This window comes from Drosophila ficusphila, unplaced genomic scaffold, assembly GCF_018152265.1.
Source record: "Drosophila ficusphila isolate 14025-0441.05 unplaced genomic scaffold, ASM1815226v1 contig_198, whole genome shotgun sequence".
NCBI classification, from domain to species: Eukaryota; Metazoa; Arthropoda; class Insecta; order Diptera; family Drosophilidae; genus Drosophila; species Drosophila ficusphila.
The window spans coordinates 14,001,400-14,025,963 of record NW_025064092.1 but is presented as its reverse complement, the minus strand read 5'-3'; the positions used below and the strand labels follow the sequence as shown (position 1 = coordinate 14,025,963).

Here is a 24,564-nt window from a genome sequence, read left to right as displayed (position 1 = left end):
TGTTTGATACTATCGAGACTATCGATTATTCTCCCTATTATTATGAAAGGGCCTATGTTTAGACAAATGACTCAAAATTGGCGCTACATTAATTCCATCGATTGTGGCACGGATTGCGATAGGCAATTTCAATTTAAATCGATAGGAAGGTTCAAAAATTATCGCATATTCAGAAGACGAGATGCTTAGGAATCCGGTAACACCAAGGGATTTCAACAGGACCGTACGACGGTCACACTTTCACACAGCTACAAGCAACCACTTCATTTTGTTGTTGCGTTCAAAGTTGTTATTTTTTTGTATTTTTTTTAAATAGTGCCGGCCTAAGGTGCAGTGTTAATATGAAACGCGGGTCGTATATATATTTAAATAGCGGCTAAAACGAGACGGGGCGAAATATCAAATCCAAATACAATACTGTAGTGTGTGTGTGTGAGCAAAGACTAACACTAATAAACTGGTCGTTCGTGTGAGAGAAAGAGAATTTTGTTTTATTTTGTTTTGTTGTTTTTTGGCAATGGCGATCCACGGACACCGAATGTCTTTGCGGGAAAAGGAGCATGTTAATTGCCCAAAGAAAAATCTGTGAATCCTGGCAAAATCACACGGACTCATCATGAATATACTGCAGAAAATCGGTCAGTATTCCCCGCATTTTACGGGCTCGCTCTTCCTTTGCGCTCTCTTTGCGACTCCTCGATTTTCCCTTCCAATTTTCCACAGTTTACCGTTTGCATTCGCCTCCAACGTTCCCACACATTCCTTCCCTACTCCCCTCCTTCTCCTTCTCCCACGCCTTCGTCTTTTGTTGTTGTTGCTGCTCGTTTTGGGAGCTGTCAACAAGTCTATTTTTAGACTTTTAGATGCTGCAGTTGCAGTTGCGCCTCTTCCAGAAGTGCTAAGCATTGGGAGAAAAAGACAGCAAACAACAACACAAAACGGGATGAAAATTTTCAATTTCCTCTTCCTATTTTCATTTTCCACCTCCCACTTCCTTCTCTCTTAAATTCCTTCTAAATTCACATGGTTTTGAACACGACTAAAGGCTGCGTTTTTAATTGGGTTCATAGCGTATTGTCTTTAATTAAATTAAATAAGCTACATCCATATGGAGTTCCTTGATTCCTTTTCAGAACTTCCCTGTTTGACCATTGTTAGCTGCTGTCCTGTCTATTTATAAAAAGCATTTGTTTACCCTACCATTATCCTTTGGGTTGTGACTTCACCCTAAATGCACGGTTTTACTAACATTTTTACGTTTTGCAAAAAAGTAGGCAATCAATTTGTAAAATTTAGTAAATAATTAATATTGGATTTTATATTGGATTGTTAATATTGCATGAACAATCTAATCAAAATATACAGAACTATTTGTCCCCATCTGTCATTAGTATGTAAAATAAAATGTATTTTTAGCACTTAAACCCTTATGCTAATTTACAACTTTAAAAATAGGGTATAGCATTTTTAAGTTCCACCTGTAAATTCTTATTGTCCAGCCCAGTCGTTTATATTAAATATCTACAAAATTCTCAGAAAAACTCAAACTGGCAAATGTAATTATCAAGATAATGCTTCGCTTTGATTTAAAACTAATATAGATTACTCTGTAAATCAAACGAAATAAACAAGCATAGAATTCCAGGAAAATGCACAAATTCCGGCTGCTGGCAAACGGCGTTTTGCATTTGAATTCCCGGAACTTTCGGCTCTCTCTTGACCTTAACTCTTGTTTATCCTTCGATTCTGGCTTAAACCATGCCTCTCATTTTAATTAATTCATGGAATCAAAATTTTCATTTTTCCAGGACCTTTATTTGCTTCTCCATTTATACGTTTAATTTAAGTCAAATACAATAACTGCTCTTTCCGATTAATTAATGAGCGGAGCTCAGATTTCAAGAAGCGGAGTAAAACTTGTTGCCGCTCACTGTGTCCTGAAGGACTTTCCATAGTTTTCCTAAAGTCCGTCCAAGCAAACAGAAATTACTTTCATTTATTTTGAGACCGAATGTTGCCTTATTAAAGCAAGTTATAGGAATCAAATTGATTTTTTGTCGATTTTTTATTGGTTTTGCCTTGATACTCAATTATTTATTGGGGCTTAAAAATCGTTTTCTTTTGAATGGCCTTTTAAATAAACTCATTTTGCATAGTAAACGACCAAAACAAATAGCTTTATCAACGTGCACAGGTATTTTTTGTGTGGATTTTACTGTTTAGGCAGCACTTTTGTTGACTTCTTAGCATGAATGCTATACTAATTAACTTTTCAAAAACCTAACAAATTTTGGACAACGTCTGTCTTTCTTTGTGTGCCAAGTCCGCTCACTATTTACCTTTTTTAGCGAGAGCAAATTCTAGGAGTTACCAGCTGACTTGAATGTTTCCATCGCCCTGATAAGAACCCCTTGGCGGCGATAACAACCACTGGTTGTCACACTCGCGGTCAGTCGTTTAGTTGCTGTTTCGAATTGTATTATTCAGGCGGGCGTGGCTGCCACAAAAAGTATTGAAGCTTTAGTAGTAGCTTTACCATGGGAATAGGAATTAAAGCAATTCAAATGTAATAGATTTATACAGAACAACAAAACATAACATTTATAGTTTACATCTGTAAATGTATGTAAATATGTAGTTGTACACATGATTAAGCTGGAGCACACCTCTTTCCATTTTGTGATATTTATTTGGCGGGAATACCATGCCAGTTTTGGAGGCACTAGCCCAATGGGGCTGGGAAAGTAGCTAGATTGCCAGCCCTGGCGAAGACGGCTCTGCCCAGTGGTCGCTGCGATTAGATTGTAAAAGTTGTGCGCTCGCAGCTCATCGCGTACCGCTCGCCGCTTGCCGCTCGCCACTTACCGCTTACCGCTCACCTCCTACCGCTCGCCACTCACCGCTCACCGCTTACCGCTCGCTGGTTCGGCTGAATTGGCTCCGTTGGGTTGGGTTGGGTTGGGTTGGCCGGGTTGAATTGGGTGGCTCAGCTCGGTAAGTCAGTCGCACGCGAAATTTTCACAACAACGGTGTGTGGCCGCTTGGTCGTACGGTTAGTTGTACGGAATCAAAATAAACACACAGCCACAGCCAGGTTAACTAAGTGAAAAGGCTACGAGCTCGTGCGCAGAGTGATATCATATAGGGGCGATCCCTAATTCAGCATTCAGTTTTTTTCGAGTGTTCTGTGTGATCAGTGATCGAAGCGATCGAAGCGATCAAAGCGATCTAAGCGATCTAAGCGATCAAAAGCGATCAAAAGCGATCGCTGCGATCGTGTTCGAATTAAGTTGAAGTCGTTGATGCGTTTGCTCCAATTCCCGTGCCCCAACCACAGGCAGCAGCAGTAACAAAGCTTCGTTCGTGGAGAGGAAGTGTGTGCGGCCATCGATTTCCCATCGATTTCCGATCGCAGACAGAAACAGAATGCGCGTTCTCAACACGGAGCTGCGCCTGCGCTTCAAAAATCGCAAACCGCGACCCTTCAATCGAGCTGCCAGTGCTGATGATGCCGTGGATATGGCGACGGGGGTCGTGATCGCGATCGGGGATGGGATGGGTATGGGGATCGGGATGGAGAGCAGCTCGCCCTCGACGCCCCTCGAACAGCGCCTCAATGGAGCCACAAGTATGCGTACGTATATCAAATGATTGGGGCACTGTGAAAAACACCCAGTGATATCTGAGTATCTGAGTATCTGAGTGGTTGCAAATAGTTTTACGCTCATCCGCGGGGGCTAATAACTCTGTTGGCATAACTAAAATGGCCCAAGGCTTCTGCTCTCTGCTGGCAATTACTCCTTCATTTACAATTTGTAAACATTGCATAAGTGTAAACTTGTTATCTAGATTCGCAACTCGTTGGGTAGGGTTTTTGGTTCGACCGCAGAGCTGTATTCTCAGCCAGCTTGTGTCTAGACATAATTACCTAATGTCGAATGGGGGTTTTAATTACTGTCGCATTAATAAAGCGGAACCAAAAGAGGTTTACAAACCACCCATAAAAAGGTTAACAAACTACTTCATCACCTCTCTTATCATGGGAACCCAACCTGATAGCCCTTTTTCAAGACAGATAACTCGAATAGCTGAGTTTCAAGATCAAAGTCAGGTATTTCCTCGCACAATATAAGATAATGTGAAACTTTCTTTCAATGCGATAAATGCGAGAGATCTTGCGCTGATTATTTCTCCCTGTGCAATTTCCACGTTGAACCAGACGAAAACAGAACAATTGCCAGTTTTCCGTTTGCAGTTTGTCAGTAGTTTTCAGTTCCACTTGAATGTGTAAATGGCCTTGGGTTCTCCAAACAGAGACGGCTATACAGATGGAGATAGCTCTGTGGAATGCCGATGTGGAATGCGATCGGGCGGTCGAGATAATGGAATAATGGCTTCGGACAAATCATCATTTTCCTCATTTTCAGCCAACTGCAATTGGCTCAAATTAGGCGAGCATAATCGGACAAATTGATCAGAATGCCAAGCAGCCCTGCTGGCATCCAAGATCCAAGAATCAATTGCCGATAAATTGACTACTGGCTTATTGAGACATATTACTTTTGAAACTAAAGCGGGAGAGGCAAGTGATTCAGCTTAGGTTTATCAGTCTTGGGAAAGCCCTTGCCGCCGAGTAAATTCCTAAATTAGTAAAAAACCCAAACTCTTTTTGGCAGAATAAGCTTGGGAAAGAATTCGATTATTTCGAAGATTGTTGGGGCTGTGGAGCAGGCTGCTGGTCTGTTAAATATATATATATCTGACTGCTCAGATATATAGTATAGTATAGTATAGTAGTAGTAGGCACTGTGTGCTGTTTCTAACCCGATCGGATATCTCTCCCACCTCGTCAGTATCTAATCTAATCGGCCGGTTTCATGTCTGTGTCAACACATGTCCACATTGTTGGGATTGTCAGCATTCGGGCCATGAGTTATATATGTACATATATATGCATATAGCAATATATATGCGAGGCAGTGTGTGTTGTGTGTTGTGTGTGTTTGCCTACGACATTTTGGCATGCCGCAGACCAATGAAAACATTCCCAACTGCGAGAGATGGAAATGTAAATGCAAATCTAAATGGAATTTTGTATACATGAAAAGGGTTTTGTTTAATTGTTGTTGATTGAACCATTTTGTGTTGGCTTTCACTGCACTTTCTAACTGGGGGGAAGCTGATGTGATGTCTTGTCACCTGTTGCCGCAACCCGAACCGAATTTAGGTGGCACAATACACCTGCCACCTGCCCTGCCGTTTGAAACCGGAAAGCAAAACCCACAGGCTGAGTAGCAGAGGTATAGGTGCAGAAGGCATGTGCACAGTTCCATGAAAAGCTGTAACTTTGCTGGATTAAGTTCCACTTTTAGTGGAAACTACATATTGGGGATGAAGTGGAAGTAAAGAACAATACGTGGAAAAGCCGCTTTGGCCCCAATTTTTGTGGAAAGCAGTAGCAATAGCAATGGCAATAGCAATAGCATAGTGCACACAGCACAACTGTGCCCTGGTTGGGAACAGATTTCCGAGGAATAACACATTCAGCCGAGCGTTTGCGTTTGTTTGTCACATTCAGGCCAAACAAAGGCGCACAAGTGTCGGGAATTGATGGCTTTGTGGCCAGGACACCGAACGGAAGCTCGGGCCGGCCACTCACGGCTCACAAAGCGCACAGAACGAGTGCCGGGAATCTCGGGAATCGGGCATCGGGCATCGGGAATCAAGAAGCATCCAGGTCAAAGAAGTGTTCGACTCAGATTGTGATTTCGATTCCTGGGAATAATATGCGTCCGGTTGCGGTTGATAGGTGACATGCGATGCGAGATGGCAGGTCAATGGGAACCGGCAATTGCCGTAGCCGTTGCCTCAGTTGCCTCGGTTGCCTCGGTTGCCCAGTCAGTTTCTGCTTCCTGGCCATGACCTTAAGCAAAAATTCATGGGGGCGTCTGTTCAGCTCCGCTCTGCTCTGCTCTGTTCCGATACATTCTGCCCTCTCCTATTTTGCCCATGGATCGACCCAAGGAGAGGGACACAAAAAGCTGCTAATTGACCAAGTGACCGACCAAGTCGGCCGACAGATGCCTTTATTTTATTGTATTTTGTACAAGCAGTCTTCAGACTCGTCCGAGTTGAAAATTATTTAATTGAAATGAGCCCCGATTGAGAGATAGCGGCGGAGTCAAAGGGAAAATGGCAAGTGGCATATTTTAGAACCAAAGGTTGCTATTCTCAAGTGTTTGCAGGATAAACCTCCTAGAGAAGTTATTTAATGGAATGAATCACAAACTATGGCGAATATTGGGTTACCTAAGTACATCCCAGCAAAGTACACTTTGAAATAGGCATAGATAAAGTTCGAGTTGGATAAATAGCGTAGGTGCAATAAACAGATTGTGCAATCATTAAGTTACAAGCTCTTCCGCCAACCCAAACACCTGTCGCATAAACAAAGATTTGTTTACCAAATGCAAGGCATTGTTTGAAATGTATAGCACGTTTGGGCTTTGACAGGTGAATTCCAGCGATTCCGAGCACTTAAAGATGCAGGCAATACTTTCGAAATAGCCCTTCCGGCGGGGTCAAAGGTGATAAGGTCGAGAGAGTGATGCGTATGTATGTATATGATGGGACGCTAATGATATGGCCTGCATTTAGCGGACTTTGTGTGGTCGCCAGTCGCAAGTGGGAAGATGGTGGGTTTTCTGTGGCGCCCGAGTGAAATCTTTAGTGGCTTGGGCTCACCTGCGATGGCCATTGTTGAATCCGTTGGTCCGTTGGTCACGTATGACATGGCGCTTTCCCACTTTCCCGCTCCCGCTTTCCCCCTTGGACTGTGGGCTTCTTTAAAATGCTTCGGCCTGCCGCTTGCTTTTCACTTACACAATTGCCATTCTGCACTTTTGCTTTCCTATGGGTTTCGTTTTCATATCGTCAACGCTCTATGTCATAATTGTTCACCTGGCCGCCCAATCTCTGTTACCCCTCCCCCCACCACCCCCTTCGTTTGCCTTTCTTCTCCTCAGGTACGAAACTTTCATTCTTCTTTCTGGCTTTCTGTCTTCTCTGTCTTCCCTGTCTTGCTTTCTGGCCATGAGTATCTGAAGCGTGTCTATTGGACAGTTACATTGTTGCAGTTGTTTTCCCCGTCTTCTCGCGGCTTTATTTTGTTTGGTATAATAATAACAACCGCCGGCTCGAAGTGAATTGAAGATTTCGTTCGGCGGGCATTCAACATTCGGCATTCCGTTCGAAAGTGAAAGAGTTTCCATTGAGAATTGAGAAATCCAAATTAATTGGGGGGTATTTACCCCGCCCCGATCTCTTTTAACTGTTTCCCTTTAGTTGATAATCGGACTATTAAAGCGATTAATTTGCACAGCTTTCGGCGGGTGGCGAAAAGAGAAAAGGGTGGCGATCGAGCGACTAATTATTAACACTGCGTTATGGGAATTAGAAAATAATTATTAATGGTTATCTGGCTTAAGAAGTATATACATTTCTGTGAGGAGCCTGCCGTCTTTGCCCTTCTGAAAACTAAATACTAAAATAGGCGTAGAAGCATAGCAACTCTCCTAAGTTTTTCATCCTCATGGCATTTCTTTCATAATGTTTCCTGTTTCAGGGGCGTAACTGGGGGCCCCCACAAAGTTTCTCACATCTAGTTTTAAAAGCAGTGGGTGACACCCAAACATCCAAACATCCAAGCCCAGCACCCACTCCAAAATAGGCACTCACGCACATCAGTTACACCAGGCGACATCGTCATCGTCGTTGTCACCATTGTACGGTCATCGTCATCGTCATCGTCATCGCTCCCAATTCTCCATAGTCTTCTCATTCGCTTCTCTGGCTATGGCTACGGAGTAGGCATTCAAAACCGCGTTCACCCCTTCTACACAGGGAGAAAAGTCGTGTGCCGTATGCAAGGCGAACGTAAACATGCCAGTATCGAGATCTTTAAGTGCCTGCTAGGTGTTCTTATTCTTACACCAACAGAAATATCGGTTTGTTTATTTTGAAATGAGCAGAGAAATTCGTGAAAAATAGGTCACGCACTCTCCTACATGGGGAGAAAAATCGGATCCTCTGTTTACGAGATATATTCCTCAAACTCGTTGATTTCTGATCTTTAAATTATTTATGGAGAATCCAAAATTAGTTTGAATCCCCTACTTGGAACTCCCAGAATTTAAATTTGAAGATAATGTTTATGAATGATGGTATGTTTTAATATTAGGAAAATAAAGTTCAAATTATAGGGTTACACTTCGGAAATGAATCAGAGTTCCAATATAAACATATGTTTACGGGATATGTAATGGGAATATTATTACTTACTACTTATTAATTATCGCCCTATGAGTAACATCTTATAATTATCGAGTAGTACGCGAAAGTGCTTCCCTCACAGCTTTTGTTCTCAGTGAGCTAAACCATTTTTAGTTTCGTTTTCGTTTGCGCTGCGTTGAGAGTTTTCTTTCTGTATTTTTTCGGGTTTTTTTTTTTTTTTTTTTTGGTTGTTTTTTGTTTGTGCCATTCCTTGGTTGTTGTTGTTGTCGCTGCTTTCTGGCTGTTTGTTTGCAACGCATTATTAATTATGACGACAAGCTGCTCAAAAGTTATCTAACCGTTGCCGGGAACGGACGGACGACGGACGACGGACTTCATCGGCGGAAGCCAAAGAACCGAAAAGAGAAAATCGGGGAGAATACCACCGAAACTCCCAAGTGGCCCTATAGCATTTATAGCATTTATAGCATTGGCTGTGAAGTTATTCTGTTTCGTGTGCGCTCGCCTGTCCGAGGTGAAAAGTCAAATAATACACGGCGGCTGAGAAATTAGCTTCAGAAACACACACACACACACACACAAAGGGACAAGAAGCAGCCGTCGATAGAGCGACAGTTCTACAGTGAGTGAGTGAGTAATCGATGGAGGAGGCACATTATAAACACGATGATGTATAATTCAACAATTCAGCATTCAGTGGCATTGTCCACGGGAATAATACTCATACGCAGGGGGTGCCAATTGAGCTCTCGGTCTCGCGTTCGAACCAAAAACAAAAACAAAAACAAATGCACATTCTTGAGCGATGACAGCACCTGCGAGTGACGTCATCACCCGCAGGGCGGAGGGTAAAGGGCAAATGGGCAAATGGGAGGGGCGAACAAACCCCATGTCGAAGACAAAACTAAAGGCAGAGCCGCTAGGCAAAAGCTTAGCAATATTCCCACGCCCACTGGAGTTGAATACACTTGAAGAAACAGTACATAATCAGTGACACCAGTGTTTGGGACTCTTTTGTGTATGTGGATTATTTCGATTCAAAAATATGCAACAAACAGTTCTCAAATAATTAAAAAATATCTCGAAAAATAATACCTAAAAGTGTACCATTTTTGGCAGTGCACAACATGTTGCCCGCGTGTGTAGTTGTATGGGTGTTGTGCGATGCATTTGACCGGCATGAAAACCTGTCGTGATCACTTGATGACCCATGCCCATGCATAAATCAGAGACTGTCAAATGAAACGGAGTCCACATGAGCCCTTCACAGACCCACCTGATTGTAAACTACACTGTGGAAAATCAGTTTAATCAAGGCTTAAAAACCGATCCAAAATTCGTGTGTCACAAGTGTTCGTAGTTCTCGTGGTGTGAAACACATCCGATTTGATCGCCAAAATTGGCCATTGCGGTTATTTATAAATAAATTAGCATGTTAGCATGCTCAGTCGTGTTAACAGCCAAAAAGTTAACATGGGAGCAACAGTTGGCATTACCTGTGAGCTACAGCAGCGGTGAAGACAGTAGTACCGTTTCAGCTGAGCTTTAGCTATCTGTTGTTCACAAAGCAAAACATCAACACTTCATTTACCACATATTTCTATTGGCTCAACCAAAAGTGTATGGGTCATCCAAGTGACGGGGTTCATAGAGGCATTGCTTTAATGACTGTTTAAATGGCTGCGCTTAATTAATATGTAAACTAACTACTTTGGCAGCAGGCAAATGCCTCTGAACATTTCGACTTGAATCGTTTAGTTGACTTTGCCACTTGAGCGTTGCTTTTTGTTGCTCCTAATGGCCAATTTGAATGAGAATTTGTCGCTTGAAAAATGTGTTCGTTCGTCTCTGTTGTGTTTTCCAGCAGATTATGTCATTTAGTTGATTTTGATTGCTCTGCTTGCCCAATGGGGAGCAGATTTGCGTTTAGTTGTTTCGCTGGCCACCCATGTGCGTGCGGAGCTCCATTATGTATACCCCACATGTTATGTGTTTACATATGGTAGGTACGTACGAGTATATGTTCAGGAACTATCGCGATCACCGCAGTTAGAAAGCATAGCATTCCAAATTCCTCGGCTCTTGCTTTATTTATTTGTTGTTTTGTTGTTTTGTTGTGTGCCCATTCAGTCGGCATTTTACATTTTGTGCGGTTTTGGTTTTATTTGTACATTTCGCGATTTCGTGGCTGCTCTCGCTAATAGGCTTACTCTCAGTCAGTCGCTCTATCTCCGAACTGGTTGAAGATACACGGGGAGAAACCGAGATCATCTAACACTCGCATGGATCAAAACCGGAAACCGAATCTTATATGTTTCGTAACAAAGTTTTTCAAATCTAAATCACTAATTCTGCCAGCTAATTTACGTAAAACAGCCACAAATTCAAGTGTGGTGTCGAGATAAGAAGACTTTAACATAGAGTTTGTTTTTATAGTTGACATTTAGGCCCCGGTTAACATTTTTTTCTCTGCACAACAACAGTAACAGAATCATTGAGACTGGTCGGGATGTGAGGAGTGGAGAGTGGAGAGTGGAGAGTGGAGAGTGAGGGAGTGGAGAGTGCGGAGTGGGGAGCGGTGGGGGAATGACATTCGCAAATATTGGTCAAGTTTGCAGGCCCCGAGGACTTTGCATACACGACGAACCACACGAACGGCATCATCATCATGACGATGAGTCCGGTGATTTTATGAGCGATCTTCATTATCGTCGTCTTCATCGGGTGTGCCAATTACCAATTTGGTGTCAACTCCTCCTCTTCGGCCAAATCGCCAGCGCCATCGCCATCCCCACCCCGTTATTTCTTTATTTGACAGTTGGCTAGCCCAGTTTTTGGATTATTTCAGGTACAGCGAAACGTCGCTAATGGGCACAACTTGCACTTTGCACAACAAGATGTACTGAAATATAATTTTTTTTATGAACTGATTGAAATAATCTACGCCCCTAAATTGAGCTTCTCTATGGATTGATTTCATAACGAAGCTTTCAACTGCGGCGACATTTTTAATGTGGGTCTCATATATCTAATTTAATGTGTTGTGGTCCTTAAGGATTTGGTGACCCAAAAGCAGATGGCAGACAGCACACAAATGGAAAATAGTACTCTAATATAGGACAGCACGGAATAACTGGGACTTCAATTTAGTTCGTGTTAGCCAAGGTCCACTGCGTCAATTCATTTGGTGTGTGCCTTTTTTCGTTTTACATTTTGTTTTTGCCAGAACCAGAACTGAAATCACCTCTTGATCGACTCCACTCGACTCGTCCAACCCGCTCGGTGGCTCGGTGGCTCCAAACCCGCTGGGTCCGTTGCCTGATCCAATTTCCTAATCATGCAAAGTGGCTCTCGCCTCGATACTGCAGTCGCCCCCAATGATATCGGGTTTGGTTTTTGGGTCTCCGTCTCCTCCGTCTGCTCTCTGCTCTTCCCACTTCTGCGGTGTGCCAAATTAATTGGCCGAACGTGACTTCTAATGCTTGTAATGGAGTGGGTGGAAATGGCCAAAGGAAGGGGCAGCTGTGAACTGTGAGTGGTGCTCATTTCGGCGGGCAGTAGGTCAGAATTCGGAACACATTTCTCGATTATTAATATAAAATAAAGAAATTTTATTCTTGGAAACTATGAAAAATGCACTTGAATATTCCTCGAATTGAGTGTGAGTTATTTACTCTTATTTACAGGGGGGCAGCGCTGTCAAAAATGAATTTAAATTGACCTGGAAATACTATAGAATCGATACCAATCAGTTCACTGCCAGGAAATTTCAAGCGTATTAAAGCCCTATCAACGCTTTTGATAAGCGTGCGCCACTGACCTTGATATCCGCTCCACCGAACAGAACTTCCGAACTTCCCACTCCGCTCGCTCCCTGATTATTCTATTTTAATGAGCCACCACGCACCACGCAGCACGGGCCTGAATCAGGATTCAGCAGTGGCCTTAACCTTCGCACCCGGTTTTGGTTTCGGTTTTGGGTGCTCCCTCAACCTTGGCCATGACTACCATTACCTTCCTTAGCCACTAACCCGATCCACTCTGCTCTCCAAATACATCTTGAAACTCTTGCGATTTGTGCTTTTGCGTGCCTCTGCCTCTGCCTTTGCCTTTGACTTTGCCTCTGCTTGCGATATTTTTTGGGTTTCCCTCTTTTTTTATTTTGTTTTGTTTTTGTTTTGCGCTTACCTTTGGCGACGCCTTCGATTTTCGCCCATTTGCGCAGCAGCTAGGCATTTCCAAGGCAAGTCACGAGCGGCACTTGCAAATTGAAGAAATCCGCCCAGAGCCCAGAGTCCCTCGGCCCCCTCGACTGCCCCTCCCCTTGTCGCCCCTCAGGTGTTCCAGCTGATTGATAATTGGCAGAGATGGAGATGGAGAGCTGTGGCGATGGAGAGCAGCCTCCCAGGCAAAAGAGTCGCAGACCGCTGTCTACACAGGGAGAAATATATCAGTTATTGGTGATACCTATTTATGGCATATCTTTCTCCCAATTTACAAGACATTAGCTAAGGCTCGAAAAGAGTTACCCGATTGCCGATTGAAATGTGAAGCAAAAGTTCAAAAGTACCTTTGGAAATTTTGTACAGTGTTGTGGTTATCGGTGAAATGTATATAAACGCTGTTCGATGAGCCTCGAGAGAACCGGAGAGATGGAGAGATGGCGAGAGCAGGAGAGATCAGGAGAGCAGGAGAGATCAGGAGAGCAGGAGAGATCAGGAGAGATGGCGATCGCCAGGTGGGCAAGTGCCATTGGGGGCTCTTTCCTCGTCTCTCCACGCTCCACTCTCCCCTCTCCTCTCTCCACTCTCTCATCTCCCGTCTCGACTCTCGTGTTGCTGCTGTCGCTGCTAATGTTGCCGCTTTTGCTATTGCTATTGCTTTTGCTATTGCTGTTGTTGCTGTTGTTGCTGTTGCTGTTGCCATATTGCTAATGTGTTGCCATTGCCGTTGGCCGGTTAGCGGGTCTCCGAGTCTCGGACACTCGCTTTGCTTTTGCCCGCTTGCGGATTTTCATAGTTCAGTGCGCTTTCCAGTCGACAACGACAACGCGAACGGACGACCGCGACGACGACAGCTGACGACAGCAGCAGCCCAACCATCAGCACCATCGGCATTAGCATCAGCATGAGCGACAGAAGCAGCGTCTAAATATAATCATTTTTATTTGTGATTTATTTAATCAACATCTCACCCAGAGGCCAACGAGAAGGATTGGCAACTGAGGGGGCGGTGCGACGACGACAACGGCGAGATAGAAAGATAGAAAGATAGATAGATAGATAGATAGATGGAAATATCGGGGAAAAGAGCGGCAAATTGCTCTTGAAAGTGAAAGAAATTGCACAGAAAGTGCAGCCAAGTGTTTGCTTATCGGCTGTCTGCTGTCGGCTGACGGCTGTCGGCGATTGAATCAATCAGCTGGCTGATACCACAAAGCCAAAAGTGCTGCAAGTGAATGGAGTGAGATTGTGGATATGTGGATGTGGATAGGTGCGGAAGTCGCACTTCGCACTTGAAAACTTGGAATCGTTGGAAGTCAAGGCTGGAAGGTTCTTCGCGGATTAGACTGCGGCAGTGAAAACTGGAAAATTCAGGATATAATGTCTCGGCCGCTAATCAGTGATACAAGCAGAGCGAATTAAGTGGATATCAGCGTGTTAAAAAATGCTGAAATCTTTTAAATCAGTCATCCGATTTAAATAAGCAAGAAGAGTGAACAGAAACAACCGTATGGCTATCAAAAATATATATCTCCAGTTTTTTATCAGTGGCCAAAGCCTCCTTGGAACAACATATAGCCGAAATCGAAGTTGAGAGTGAATCAATCAATGGAAATCGAGGAGATGTCGTAACCGACATTCGCCCAAGTCAACAATCTTATACAAACTGATGTTGCTGCTATCGCTTATCGGAATTCGGTGAAATCAGTTACCTGTGTGTTGTTGTGTTGTGTTGCGTTGTATTGTGTGTGTGTGTGTGTGTGGTGCTATCGGCACATTCGCTTTGGCCAAACACTTTAACCACAACAAATTGTTGTTATGCGTGCTGCTGTCGCTGGAGTTGTTGCTGCTGCCATTATGCAACATGCCGCAGTTTGATGAGTCTTTTTTGAGCGACTGTGCGCTCGCCGACCGCTGGCGTTTCTACTCGTACACGGTCAAGCAGTTGCCATCGCAGCCGCAGCCGCAGCCAAATCCGAATCCGAATCCGAATCCCAATCCAATACCCCATACCGATCCGAATCCCAATGCGAATCTCAGTCAGAGTCAGAGTTTGAGTTTGAGTCTGAGTCGCCACAGTGATGGATCCCCTCGCTACTGGAAGACACAGCGGCAATCTTGGTCGCCTCGCGACGACAACAACAACAATAATAACAACAGCAGCAACAACAACAGCAGCAACAAGAAGAGCCAAAGCCCAAGTGGCAATAGCAATGGCAACACCTGCAACATTGCCACCGGCAACACGTTGCACAGCATCAAATTCCACAGACGGCGCAGATACAAAAAGTTGACGCGATTGGCGCTATCAACGCCAGCGATTCCGCTGCAGATGGACGTGGATATCGGTGTGGATATGGAGATGGCCGCCACACCTGTGCCGCTCAAGAATGCGGTGTGCCGTAAGTGAAAGCTGCTCGTTCCCCGTTCGCCGTTTGCCGGGCGCTTCGCTCAGTGGGTGGTGCTCTGCTCCCCACTTTCCTCCTCCATCCTCCCGCTTCCCTCTTAGTCGGCAGTGGGCACTTGGCCACTTGGGGAGTTCCCAAATGTTCCGAAATGGTTCAAAATGGCTCGCATGAACGATTCCGAAGAATGGGGGCCACTGCAAGTGCTGGGAACTCTGCTGGGAATAGCACATGTGCCTTTCAGGCGTAGCTCTTCCAAATTTCTTGAACATTGCACGTTAGAATCATTTCATTTCGAAAGAGGCAAAAACACTTGTCTCTGAGAACTCAGAATCTGCTACGTAATAATAAAATATTCACGTAACTTAACCCAATTAAGAAAACTAAACTGAAAGGCCAAACCAAGTATACGTTGCCTTATATTGCCGAAGATTGTGGTTTTGAATGTGGCTACTTTTGCTTTTTAATTTGCCATTCAAGAATGCTGTTCGACCAGGAAAGATATTTTGTATATTTTGTATGGGAAACACGAATGTCGCGATGCAAAGAACTTGGATTAGTGATCTCCTTGTGAGATCTTGAAGTTTTAACTATTGATACATACAATATAATTACCACACCTTCCAATAAAATTTATATAATATTGATATATTGAATCATTTATATTAGTGTATTGACTCACGAACATCGTTTCCTTGCTCTCCTTGCAGACGGCAGCATCAGTTCTCCATCCACGCCCGGCACCTGTTCCAGTGGCATCGGAGTGGGCGGCGGTGGCGGCTGCAGCAGCAAGAGCAACAGCAACAACAGCATCAACAGCGGCGGCTACGCGACCGCCTGCACCCCGCCACCACCCGCGCACCACCACCAGCAGCAGCAGCAGCACCACCACCACCACCACAGCTCCTCGCAGCAGCAGGGAGCGCCGGGGGGATCTAGTCGGGTGTCAGGATCAGGAGGCGCCGGAGCAACTGGAGGTGCAGGAGGAGCTGGAGGTGGAGTTCCGCCGGCACCACCCAGTGCCGGGTCGTCGGGACACAAGAACAGCTTGAAGGGCACGAAGCTGGCGCGGAGGGCGCGCTCCTTCAAGGACGACCTCATCGAGAAGATCTCCCTGATGCGGACCACGAACAACACCCTGGGGCGCTCCCACTCGCCGCACTCGCCGCGCACCAAGCACGGATCGAAGGCCCCGCCCACCACCGAGGAGGTGCAGCGGTCGACGCAAACGCTGGAGACGCACGTCAAGGACATCTCCAATGCCCTGAAGCACTTCCGGGACGTGATACTCAAGAAGAAGCTGGAGGTGCTGCCGGGCAACGGGACGGTCATCCTGGAGACCATTGCCAGCATGTACTCGGTGATCCAGACGTACACCCTGAACGAGAACAGTGCCATCATGAGCTGCGCCACCCAGCAGGTCTACCAGAGCCTGGGCAAGCTCATCAAGCTCTGCGACGAGGTGATGCTCTCCGAGGAGAGCGGCGAGTGCGCCTCCCTGAGCAACGACAACGTGCGCGAGGTCATCGACCTGCTCGAGGCCGCAGTGCGGGTGAGGTCACCTTTTGGGGAGTCTCCTCCTCCTCCGATGATCCTTGCTAACTCCTTCCCTTCCTCCCTCCATCCACAGAACCTCGTGACGCTGGCGCAGGGCAAGCTGAAGGAGCAGGACCAGTGCGCCTTCCGCTACAGCGGCTCCGGCCTGGGCGGCATCGGGGCGGCGGCCGAGATCATGGGCGTGGTCACCTCAGCGCCGGGAGTGGCGGCCGGGGCTCCCATGCGCGTCTCCGTCGCCGAGTCGGCGGCCATCGCCCAGCGGACCTCGCTGCCGGACATCGGGCTGACGCCCAAGGAGCGCGACATCCTGGAGCAGCACAACGTGAACCCCATGCGCGGCTCCCACAGCACCGAGAGCATCCTGCGCGACACGAGTCCTCCGCCGAAGCCGCCGCTCCCCGACCGCGCCAGCAATCCCCCGCCGCTGCCCCCCAAGCGACGCAGCCAGCCGGGTGCGTCTGCGGGCGGAGTGGGCGTGGCCGGTGGCGGTGGCGTGGGCTCCTCCTCATCGGCGTCCACCTCGAACCAGGCCAGTCCGCTGCCGTATGCGCAGTCGCACAACATCAGTTTGAACTCGGACCTGGACTGCAGCTCGCTGCTGAACTACGGCGTGGATAGGTAGGTCATCCGCCATGTGCTCCCTGATCTGATCCCCCTCTGATTGCACCTCCCCTCTTCCACAGGCTATCGGTGCGCTCCCGGTCGCCAGACGAGAATAGTCAGTGCTCCTTCGACTCGGCGTTGAATCACTCGCGGGAGGAGGAGGACCACCACCAACAGCAACAGCAACAACAACAACAGCAGCTGCTGCAGCAGCAGCAGAGGCATGTGCCAAAGATGCCGGCGATGCTGGCCGAGGACATGGAGAAGCTGGTCAGCTACAGTGAGTATTGTCGCGGCGCTCCGCCGCCGACTGCTGGTCAGCACCGGTCGTCGACTGGTCAAGGTTCGGCCGCCACGTCCAACGAATCCCGCGCAGAAGCCGCCATCGAGGACAAGGCGCAGCAGACAGCCCTCCTGCTTGGTGGCGGTAATCCGGGGGCCGTTCCTGTTTTTAGTTCCTGTTCCGGTGCATCTGCAACTGCATCTGCATCTGGATCTGGAGGAGTTGGCGATGCAGGAGGCGTCGCCTCAGCGACTGGTGGTGGCGGGGAGACTAACAGCAATCGCCACTCAAACGAATCGGGTACCCAGAAAAAACAAACAACTATCTACTATCCGTAGCTACCATCCCGACCTGCAGCTCCTCCTCCTCCTCCTCTACTTTCCACTTCCCTCCCGGCTTTCTTCCTCCCCATGCTCCATGTGCTCCTCCATGCTTTGGCTTGCTGTACACCTGTTCCCGAGCAGGTCGACAGATGCTGTAAATAGTTCGGCTTGGCTCCTCCTCTCCTCCGCCTTCCCACCGCCGTCCCCTTTAAGCTGTTTAATTTCCGCTTGGTTTCGGCTTCCTGCTCCCCGTTTTCTCTTCCCTCTTCTCTGTTATCCGTTCTCTTTTATCCGTTCATTGTTATCCGTTCTCTGTTATCCGTTCTCTGTTATATGTTAACTGTTCTCCACGAGAACACACTCTCCAGCACGGGTTCTTTTTAATGCGTTCCATTCTCCATTCTCCGTTCGACAGGTTTCGTTTCGATGCGCGAGTTCCGCACCTCCACGCAGACGACGAGCAGCAACTCGGAGATGGCGGTCAGCATCAGCGAGTCGTCGGCGGTGGTGGGCGGCGAGTACCAGCAGATCAGCCAGACGGTGTCGCATAGCCAGCGGCAGATCTCGAGCAGCAGCTGCACCACCACCACCACCAGCAGCACAAGTAGCAGCACCACCACGGGATACTCCAGCACCACCAGCGAACTGGAGCACCAGCAGCAGCAGGCGGTCACTCTCGGATCCTCGCCGGAACTGGCGCCCGCCCTGCCGCCAAAGAGCGTCCAGAGGAGCAGCCTCACGCGCCACGAGTCGACGACCGACGAGCTGGACGAGGCCCAGTCCGCATCTGGGTGGGCTAGCCACCGGAGCAGCCAGTCGGAGGTGGCCGAGCTGCGGCAGGTGTCGCCGTACCACCACCTCAACCACCTGAACCAGATGAACCACCTGAACCAGATGAACCAGCTGAACCATCCGCACAGCTGCTCCGCCGGGCAGCTGCAGCCGTGGCCCTCGAAGCACCGCAGCCTGATCGAGGGATCGCGCGGCATCCAGCTGGCGGGCAGTGCGGGGAGCTGCAGCCAGCGCCACTTGGACCAGGAGCCGCCGCCGCTGCCGATGAAGAAGAAGCACAGTAAGTCGGCTCGCCCACGATGCACACTCTACTCACATCGATTTTCTTCCTTTCCCTTTTTTTTTCGTATGATTTTTTCCGGTTTCCGGTTTCTGTTTTCCGTTTCTTCCCTTCTGGTTTGGTTATGCATCTCGTACAATAATGTGTGTGTTGTTTTGTTGTGTACATTGTGTGTATTATTTCCTTACCTTTCGTTGGTCGCTTGGTTGGTCGCCCAGGCCAAGTCGAGCGGTGAGTTAGCGGGTGTTTGTGGCGAGCGCACTCGCTGGGGGTCGCCTGTTGCTCCTCCGCGGCATCCATCATGCACCTTGAGTAGGCCACTCCATCCTAGAGCCCAGAGAGAGAGACCCAAACAGACGAAATCAGACCAAACACTCAAAACAGCACAACAATCAGAACTCCAAACAGTCAGTTAGTCAGTCTAGTCAGTCAGCTAATCAGTCAGTTAGTTAGTTAGTTGATCAGTCATCAAGTTTAATCAATAGCCAGTGCGTTCTGTGAAATTTGTTTGTTTGTTTAAGACCGTTTTATTTATAGCACATACCACCCGCATTATCGCAAACACCTTAGAAAAGCTGGCGACAAGAAAGTTTGCCAAATTGTTGTACGCAAGAGTCTAACCCATCTAAATTATCGTTCCAACCAACATCTAGTGTTTCAAAGTGTGGCCTTTTCGGGTAAGTCTGTGTGTGTTACTAGAGGACCAACACGAAACAAAAACACTAAGCCAACTGCCAGCTGCCAGCTGCCAAAACTGCCAAAACCAAAAAACCAAAACCAATACAAAACCAATACAATACCGATACAAAAGACAAAAACAAAAACGAAAACGAAACCAAATCACCCACAAAACAATCTTTTTCGGCGTCCCAAGAGAGCTCGCAATGGTCTTTTCTTCCTTAAAAAAAAAAAAAACACTTCTCAACTGAGATTCATCGAAATACTAACGTTGAGTTGAAATATTCCAAAATTGATGGGTGCTGGAATAATTGCTTACAGGTCTTAATCCGTCTCGATTTTGTTAACTCGTGATTCTGAATACTCCATTCAGATCTGATCCAGAACTTCATCTGAATCTGAATCCATCTTGGAAAGAGCATTTCGAGTTCTCTTCGAGGGCTTTTCTTTTCGCTCCGCTGTTTATTTTGATGGCGCCCCGCTTTGGTTTTTACTTGGCGCCCGAGCAGCCACCTGTTTGCAGTTTCCATTTCTGTTTCTGTTCAAAAGCCTAGATCCCTAGATCCTAGACTTGGTTCAAGCTCTCTGGCTTCCATTTCGCTCCGCCTAACCCGCTGTGTCCCACCTGTCCAGCCTCAAAAAAAAAGCTCTTTTTCCTCGCTCTGTGTGTTGTCATCCGTTCCTGCTACATTTTGTTGTTGCGATGCGATCCCTGTAGACCCGTAGACCTCGAGCAAGCCAACTCCCTCGGGCGGGAGGCTCCAAGGATCCGTCGAGCGGCTTAGTTACCTGGTTACTGGTTACTAGTTACTAGCTACTGTCCCCTTATTTTCCATATGAGAAACCACTTATGCTCTCCCTTCGCTACCGCACACAGTTCTGGCCTACATGGAGATCTGCTCGGCCTCCACGCGATCCATCGAGCAGCACCGCCACACGATGCACGCCTACAACATCAGCCGCAACATCTCGCACAGCCAGACCATGAAGTGAGTACACCACTTCCCTGCTTCCATGTGCTTCCATGCACCCTGCAACCTCCATTTCCATTTCAGCATCATGCCGATGAGCAAGGAGCTGTCGCCGGAAGTGGAGGTGCCGCCCGCGCTCCCGCCAAAGAACTACAAGCAGCGCAAGGCGACAAGCATGGGTCCCTCCGCCTCCGCCTCACTGCAGCCCATCATTGTGACCACGCCGCCGCCGAGTCCCAAGCCGACGCTGGCCGAGAATGGGTTGGCCGGCGGAAGCGGAGGCAAGCCGGACAGCCGGATGGCGACCGTCTGCGAGGAGCTCCACGATGGGTTGGCCGGCGAGGAGGCGCTGGCGGAGCCCCGCTCCCCGGTGCTGGACAGCAACGAGAACGTGAGCGGCGTCGTCGACGACGGCGGCCATACCTTCTACTGTCACTCGCACCAGCTGCCCGGCGGCGACTCGGAAGAGGGCGCGATTAACGCCGGCCAGCCGATCAGCACGCCCCAACTGCTCGAGGTCGATCCGGAGCAGGCGGAGGAGGGGCAGCAGGGCGGCCAGGCCGGCGACGAGGCAGCCAAGCCGGATGAGGAGATCGAGATCGAGCCGGATGCCGAGGCGGAGGGCGAGGGCGAGGGCGAGCCGGAGGAGATGCTGGTCAACATGCTGGAGGAGGTGAACATCACGCGGTACCTGATACTCAAGAAGAAGGAGGAGGAGGGGCCCGAGGTGAAGGGCGGCTACATCGACGCCCTGATCGTGCACGCCAGCCGCGTCCAGAAGGTCGCCGACAACGGTAGGCATTCGCAGAAGCACCCGAAGCAACTGCACCTGCACCCGCACCCGCACCCGCATCCCAAGTCCCATTCCCATTCCCGTTCGCATTCGCTCAGCCATTTACCCAACGCCTCTGTTGTCTCTGTCCATTCCGTTCGTGCAGCGTTCAGCGAGGCCTTCATCACCACCTTCCGCACCTTCATCCAGCCGATCGACGTGATCGAGAAGCTGACCCATCGCTACACATACTTCTTCTGTCAGGCGCAGGAGGACAAGGCCGCCAAGGAGACCTTCTCGCTGCTGGTCCGCGTCGTCAGCGATCTAACGTGAGTGGAAAGCCCTTGAAGCTGCCTTAAACCACACCCGCTAATCCTTGCGTCTCTCGTGTCCCCGTCGTATCCAGGTCGACGGATCTCACCAGCCAGCTGCTGAGCCTGCTGGTGGAGTTCGTCTATCAGCTGGTCTGCTCCGGCCAGCTCTACCTGGCCAAGTGCCTGCGCAACAAGTTCGTGGAGAAGGTGACGCTGTACAAGGAGCCCAAGGTGTACGGCTTCCTCGGCGAGCTGGAGTTGGGCGGCGGCAGTGGCGGCGGGGCCGCCGGGGCGGGAATCGCCGGGAGCGGCGCTGCCGGCGGAGGAGGCGGAGGTAACCAACTGAGCCTGCTGGACCTCAAGTCGCTGGAGATCGCCGAACAGATGACGCTGCTGGACGCCGAGCTGTTCCAGAAGATCGAGATACCCGAAGTATTACTATTTGCCAAAGATCAGTGCGAGGAGAAGTCGCCGAACCTCAACAAGTTCACCGAGCACTTCAACAAGATGTCCTACTGGGCGCGCTCGAAGATCCTGCGCCTGCAGGACGCCAAGGAGCGCGAGAAGCACGTGAACAAGTTCATCAAGATCATGAAGCACCTGCGCAAGATGAACAACTACAACTCCTACCTGGCCCTGCTCTCGGCCCTCGACTCGGGCCCCATAAGAAGGTGCGTCCTCGGAGCAATGAAGCCGCCTTGAAGCCCCTTACAATCTCCATCTCCTTTTTTTGTATTGCAGACTGGAGTGGCAGAAGGGCATCACCGAGGAGGTGCGCTCCTTCTGCGCCCTCATCGATTCCAGCTCCAGTTTTCGGGCCTATCGGCAGGCCCTGGCCGAAACGAATCCGCCCTGCATACCATATATGTGAGGATGCCGCTCTTGCCGCCTTTGCTCTCCCTTGTTTCCTCCTGTTTGATCGTCCTAACCCATTTGCTTTTCCGTTTCAGCGGCCTGGTGCTGCAGGACTTGACGTTTGTGCACGTGGGCAACCAGGACTACCTGTCCAAGGGCGTGATTAACTTCTCCAAGCGCTGGCAGCAGTACAACATTATTGTGAACATGAAACGTTTCAAGAAATGGTAATGCACTAGCTAAGACTGTTGTTATTCGAACGACTGAGTGATTAATTGGGTTTTCCTATCTACTTTGCGACACAGTGCCTATCCATTTCGACGCAACGAGCGCATAATACGCTTCTTCGATAACTTCAAGGACTTCATGGGCGAGGAGGAGATGTGGCAGATATCCGAGAAGATCAAGCCACGGCCACGCCGCCCCGTCAACTATTAGTCTTCAAGCAGCAACAGCAAAACACCAATATAATATATTACCAAAATATATATACAAAATTAATTAAATAGTGCAAAGGTCTGGCACGTCTTCGAGGTCGAGGTCGAGGGCATCATGAGGAGCAGCCGAAAACTATTCTAATGGGTCTGAGCAATAATGTTCGCTATTATCTGTCTATACATATATATACAATTATACAAGATATCTAGCTGTAGTAACCAGCCAACGCCGGATCAGAAATACATACGAGTACATATTCTTAAGAAATAGCGATTCAGATAACGAGCCGGTCCGGTCTGTAGTATAACTATTAGGCTCTACGACGACTCAGCTAACTCCCCACCAATAATCGAGTCCCTATCTATGACAAACAAGTCCCGAAACATTCGCCAGCACTAGAATACCAAACTAACCAAACGAACCACCAGAGAGATATGTATAACCAATCCAGGATCCAGGAATCAGCAACTTTCGCTTTTGTTTTGAGATCTCTTTTACACAAGAACACAACGAATTTTTGGAAACCAGCTACGTGCGAACGTAGAAGAGGCCAGCCGACAAACCTATATCCGTGATATCTTTAGCGATATCGCGGACTATGTGAATCGAGGCAATCCACGAGCCACGAGAACACCAAGTAACCGAGCACAAAGCGCGTTATATGCAACTCTCCGAAGTCAACCAATATTAATTAAATTAAATACCCGTGTGTGTTAGAAGTTATTGAAGATTTAACTTGGAATCGATAACGGATTTCAGATTCGAAAGAAACAAGCGGTGTCGATCGATCAAATCAATTAATCAAATCAATCAAAGTTTATTTCGCGACTCAATTAATCGAAACAACTTTTAAAGTTACAAAACAAGAACAAAGCTAAAGCTACGGAAGATTATCTAAATTCGATTTGCTTTTAAATGTATGACTAACATTAAAAATATTTATGGGCATGTAATAATAGTTCTAAATAAAGCTTTTGACTCCTCCTTTCGATTCAGCAAGGAATAAATTTATTGATAATGCGTGTAAAAATAATAAACAGCAGAGGTATTACTGTACTGTATGGAATCGAACTCAACTTGTTTTTACCAAGCAAACTCGTAACGTCTGAAAACCTTGTCTTCTTATTTAGAAATGGGACTGCTTATTTGAAAAATTGTAATTCTCGATCAAAATAGCCATTTTTATTGAACGTTTATGATAAATTGTGTTGAGTGAATTCGGTAATTTTTTGCTGCTTCTTCCGCTGCCGCTGGCGCATAAATTATGTTTACTAAGCTAACGAACCCAAGGATCAAATTGTATTCTTTTTTTTTTTGTCTCATATTATTATATAAAACATTTTATATGTATATGTATGTATGTTAAACTTAACTGATTAGTTGATATGTCATCACGTAGAATTGTACTTTTGTTCCCCAAAGTAGAAACAATTTTCAATTGTAAATGTATTTGTAACTAAATGTTATACGTGTACTCTTAAGAAGAATGAAAATAGCTACCACAATCAATGTATTTTTCCTTTACCCGCACAATGACTTCTTATTGGGGGGACGAAAACCTAAAAGTTTGTGACTTTCCAATTGAAAAATACGCTCTGGCTTATAACGGTAGTTGGAGCATAAGACCTTGCTGCAGTCAATGGTTTGAAACTGTGCTAAATCTCATTTGCTCAGGCACCCGAAAAGTATGAAACGAAATTAAGCCGACTGTGTAGAGATCAGATTTGCGGCTAAGCACCAGTTCCACATTCGGTTAAAATTTAACTTTTCTCTTTAGA

The 24,564-nt window shown here is 47.4% G+C and overlaps 1 protein-coding gene across 6 annotated transcripts; it reads left to right on the top strand.

Moving 5' to 3' along the window:
- The first annotated feature begins 222 nt into the window (after positions 1–222).
- LOC108097222 (guanine nucleotide-releasing factor 2) lies at positions 223–24,310 on the top strand. Of its 6 annotated transcripts, XM_017199377.2 has the most exons (13): positions 2,994–3,634; positions 15,631–16,472; positions 16,551–17,095; positions 17,161–17,360; positions 18,102–18,758; positions 19,280–19,435; positions 20,314–20,425; positions 20,492–21,201; positions 21,346–21,508; positions 21,586–22,164; positions 22,235–22,360; positions 22,444–22,575; positions 22,654–24,310. In XM_017199377.2, exons 1-13 carry the CDS (start codon positions 3,427–3,429, stop codon positions 22,784–22,786), a joined length of 4,563 nt encoding a protein of 1,520 aa, XP_017054866.1. In that variant the 5' UTR covers positions 2,994–3,426; the 3' UTR covers positions 22,787–24,310. The 6 variants fall into 6 exon arrangements, with proteins under 6 accessions (XP_017054863.1, XP_017054866.1, XP_017054862.1 ...); XM_017199374.2 differs by lacking the exons at positions 2,994–3,634; positions 19,280–19,435 and adding an exon at positions 223–638 and having other exon boundaries at positions 17,161–17,663; XM_017199373.2 differs by lacking the exon at positions 19,280–19,435 and having other exon boundaries at positions 17,161–17,663.
- The last annotated feature ends 254 nt before the right edge of the window (positions 24,311–24,564 follow it).

Excerpts from the sequence above, each read along its gene's own strand:
- LOC108097222 (XM_017199371.2), top strand. The coding sequence starts at position 14,380 with ATGCCGCAGTTTGATGAGTCTTTTTTGAGCGACTGTGCGCTCGCCGAC. Across the intron at positions 17,096-17,160 it reads CTGAACTACGGCGTGGATAG|GCTATCGGTGCGCTCCCGGT; the intron begins GTAGGTCATCCG and ends CCTCTTCCACAG. Across the intron at positions 22,165-22,234 it reads GACTCGGGCCCCATAAGAAG|ACTGGAGTGGCAGAAGGGCA; the intron begins GTGCGTCCTCGG and ends TTTGTATTGCAG.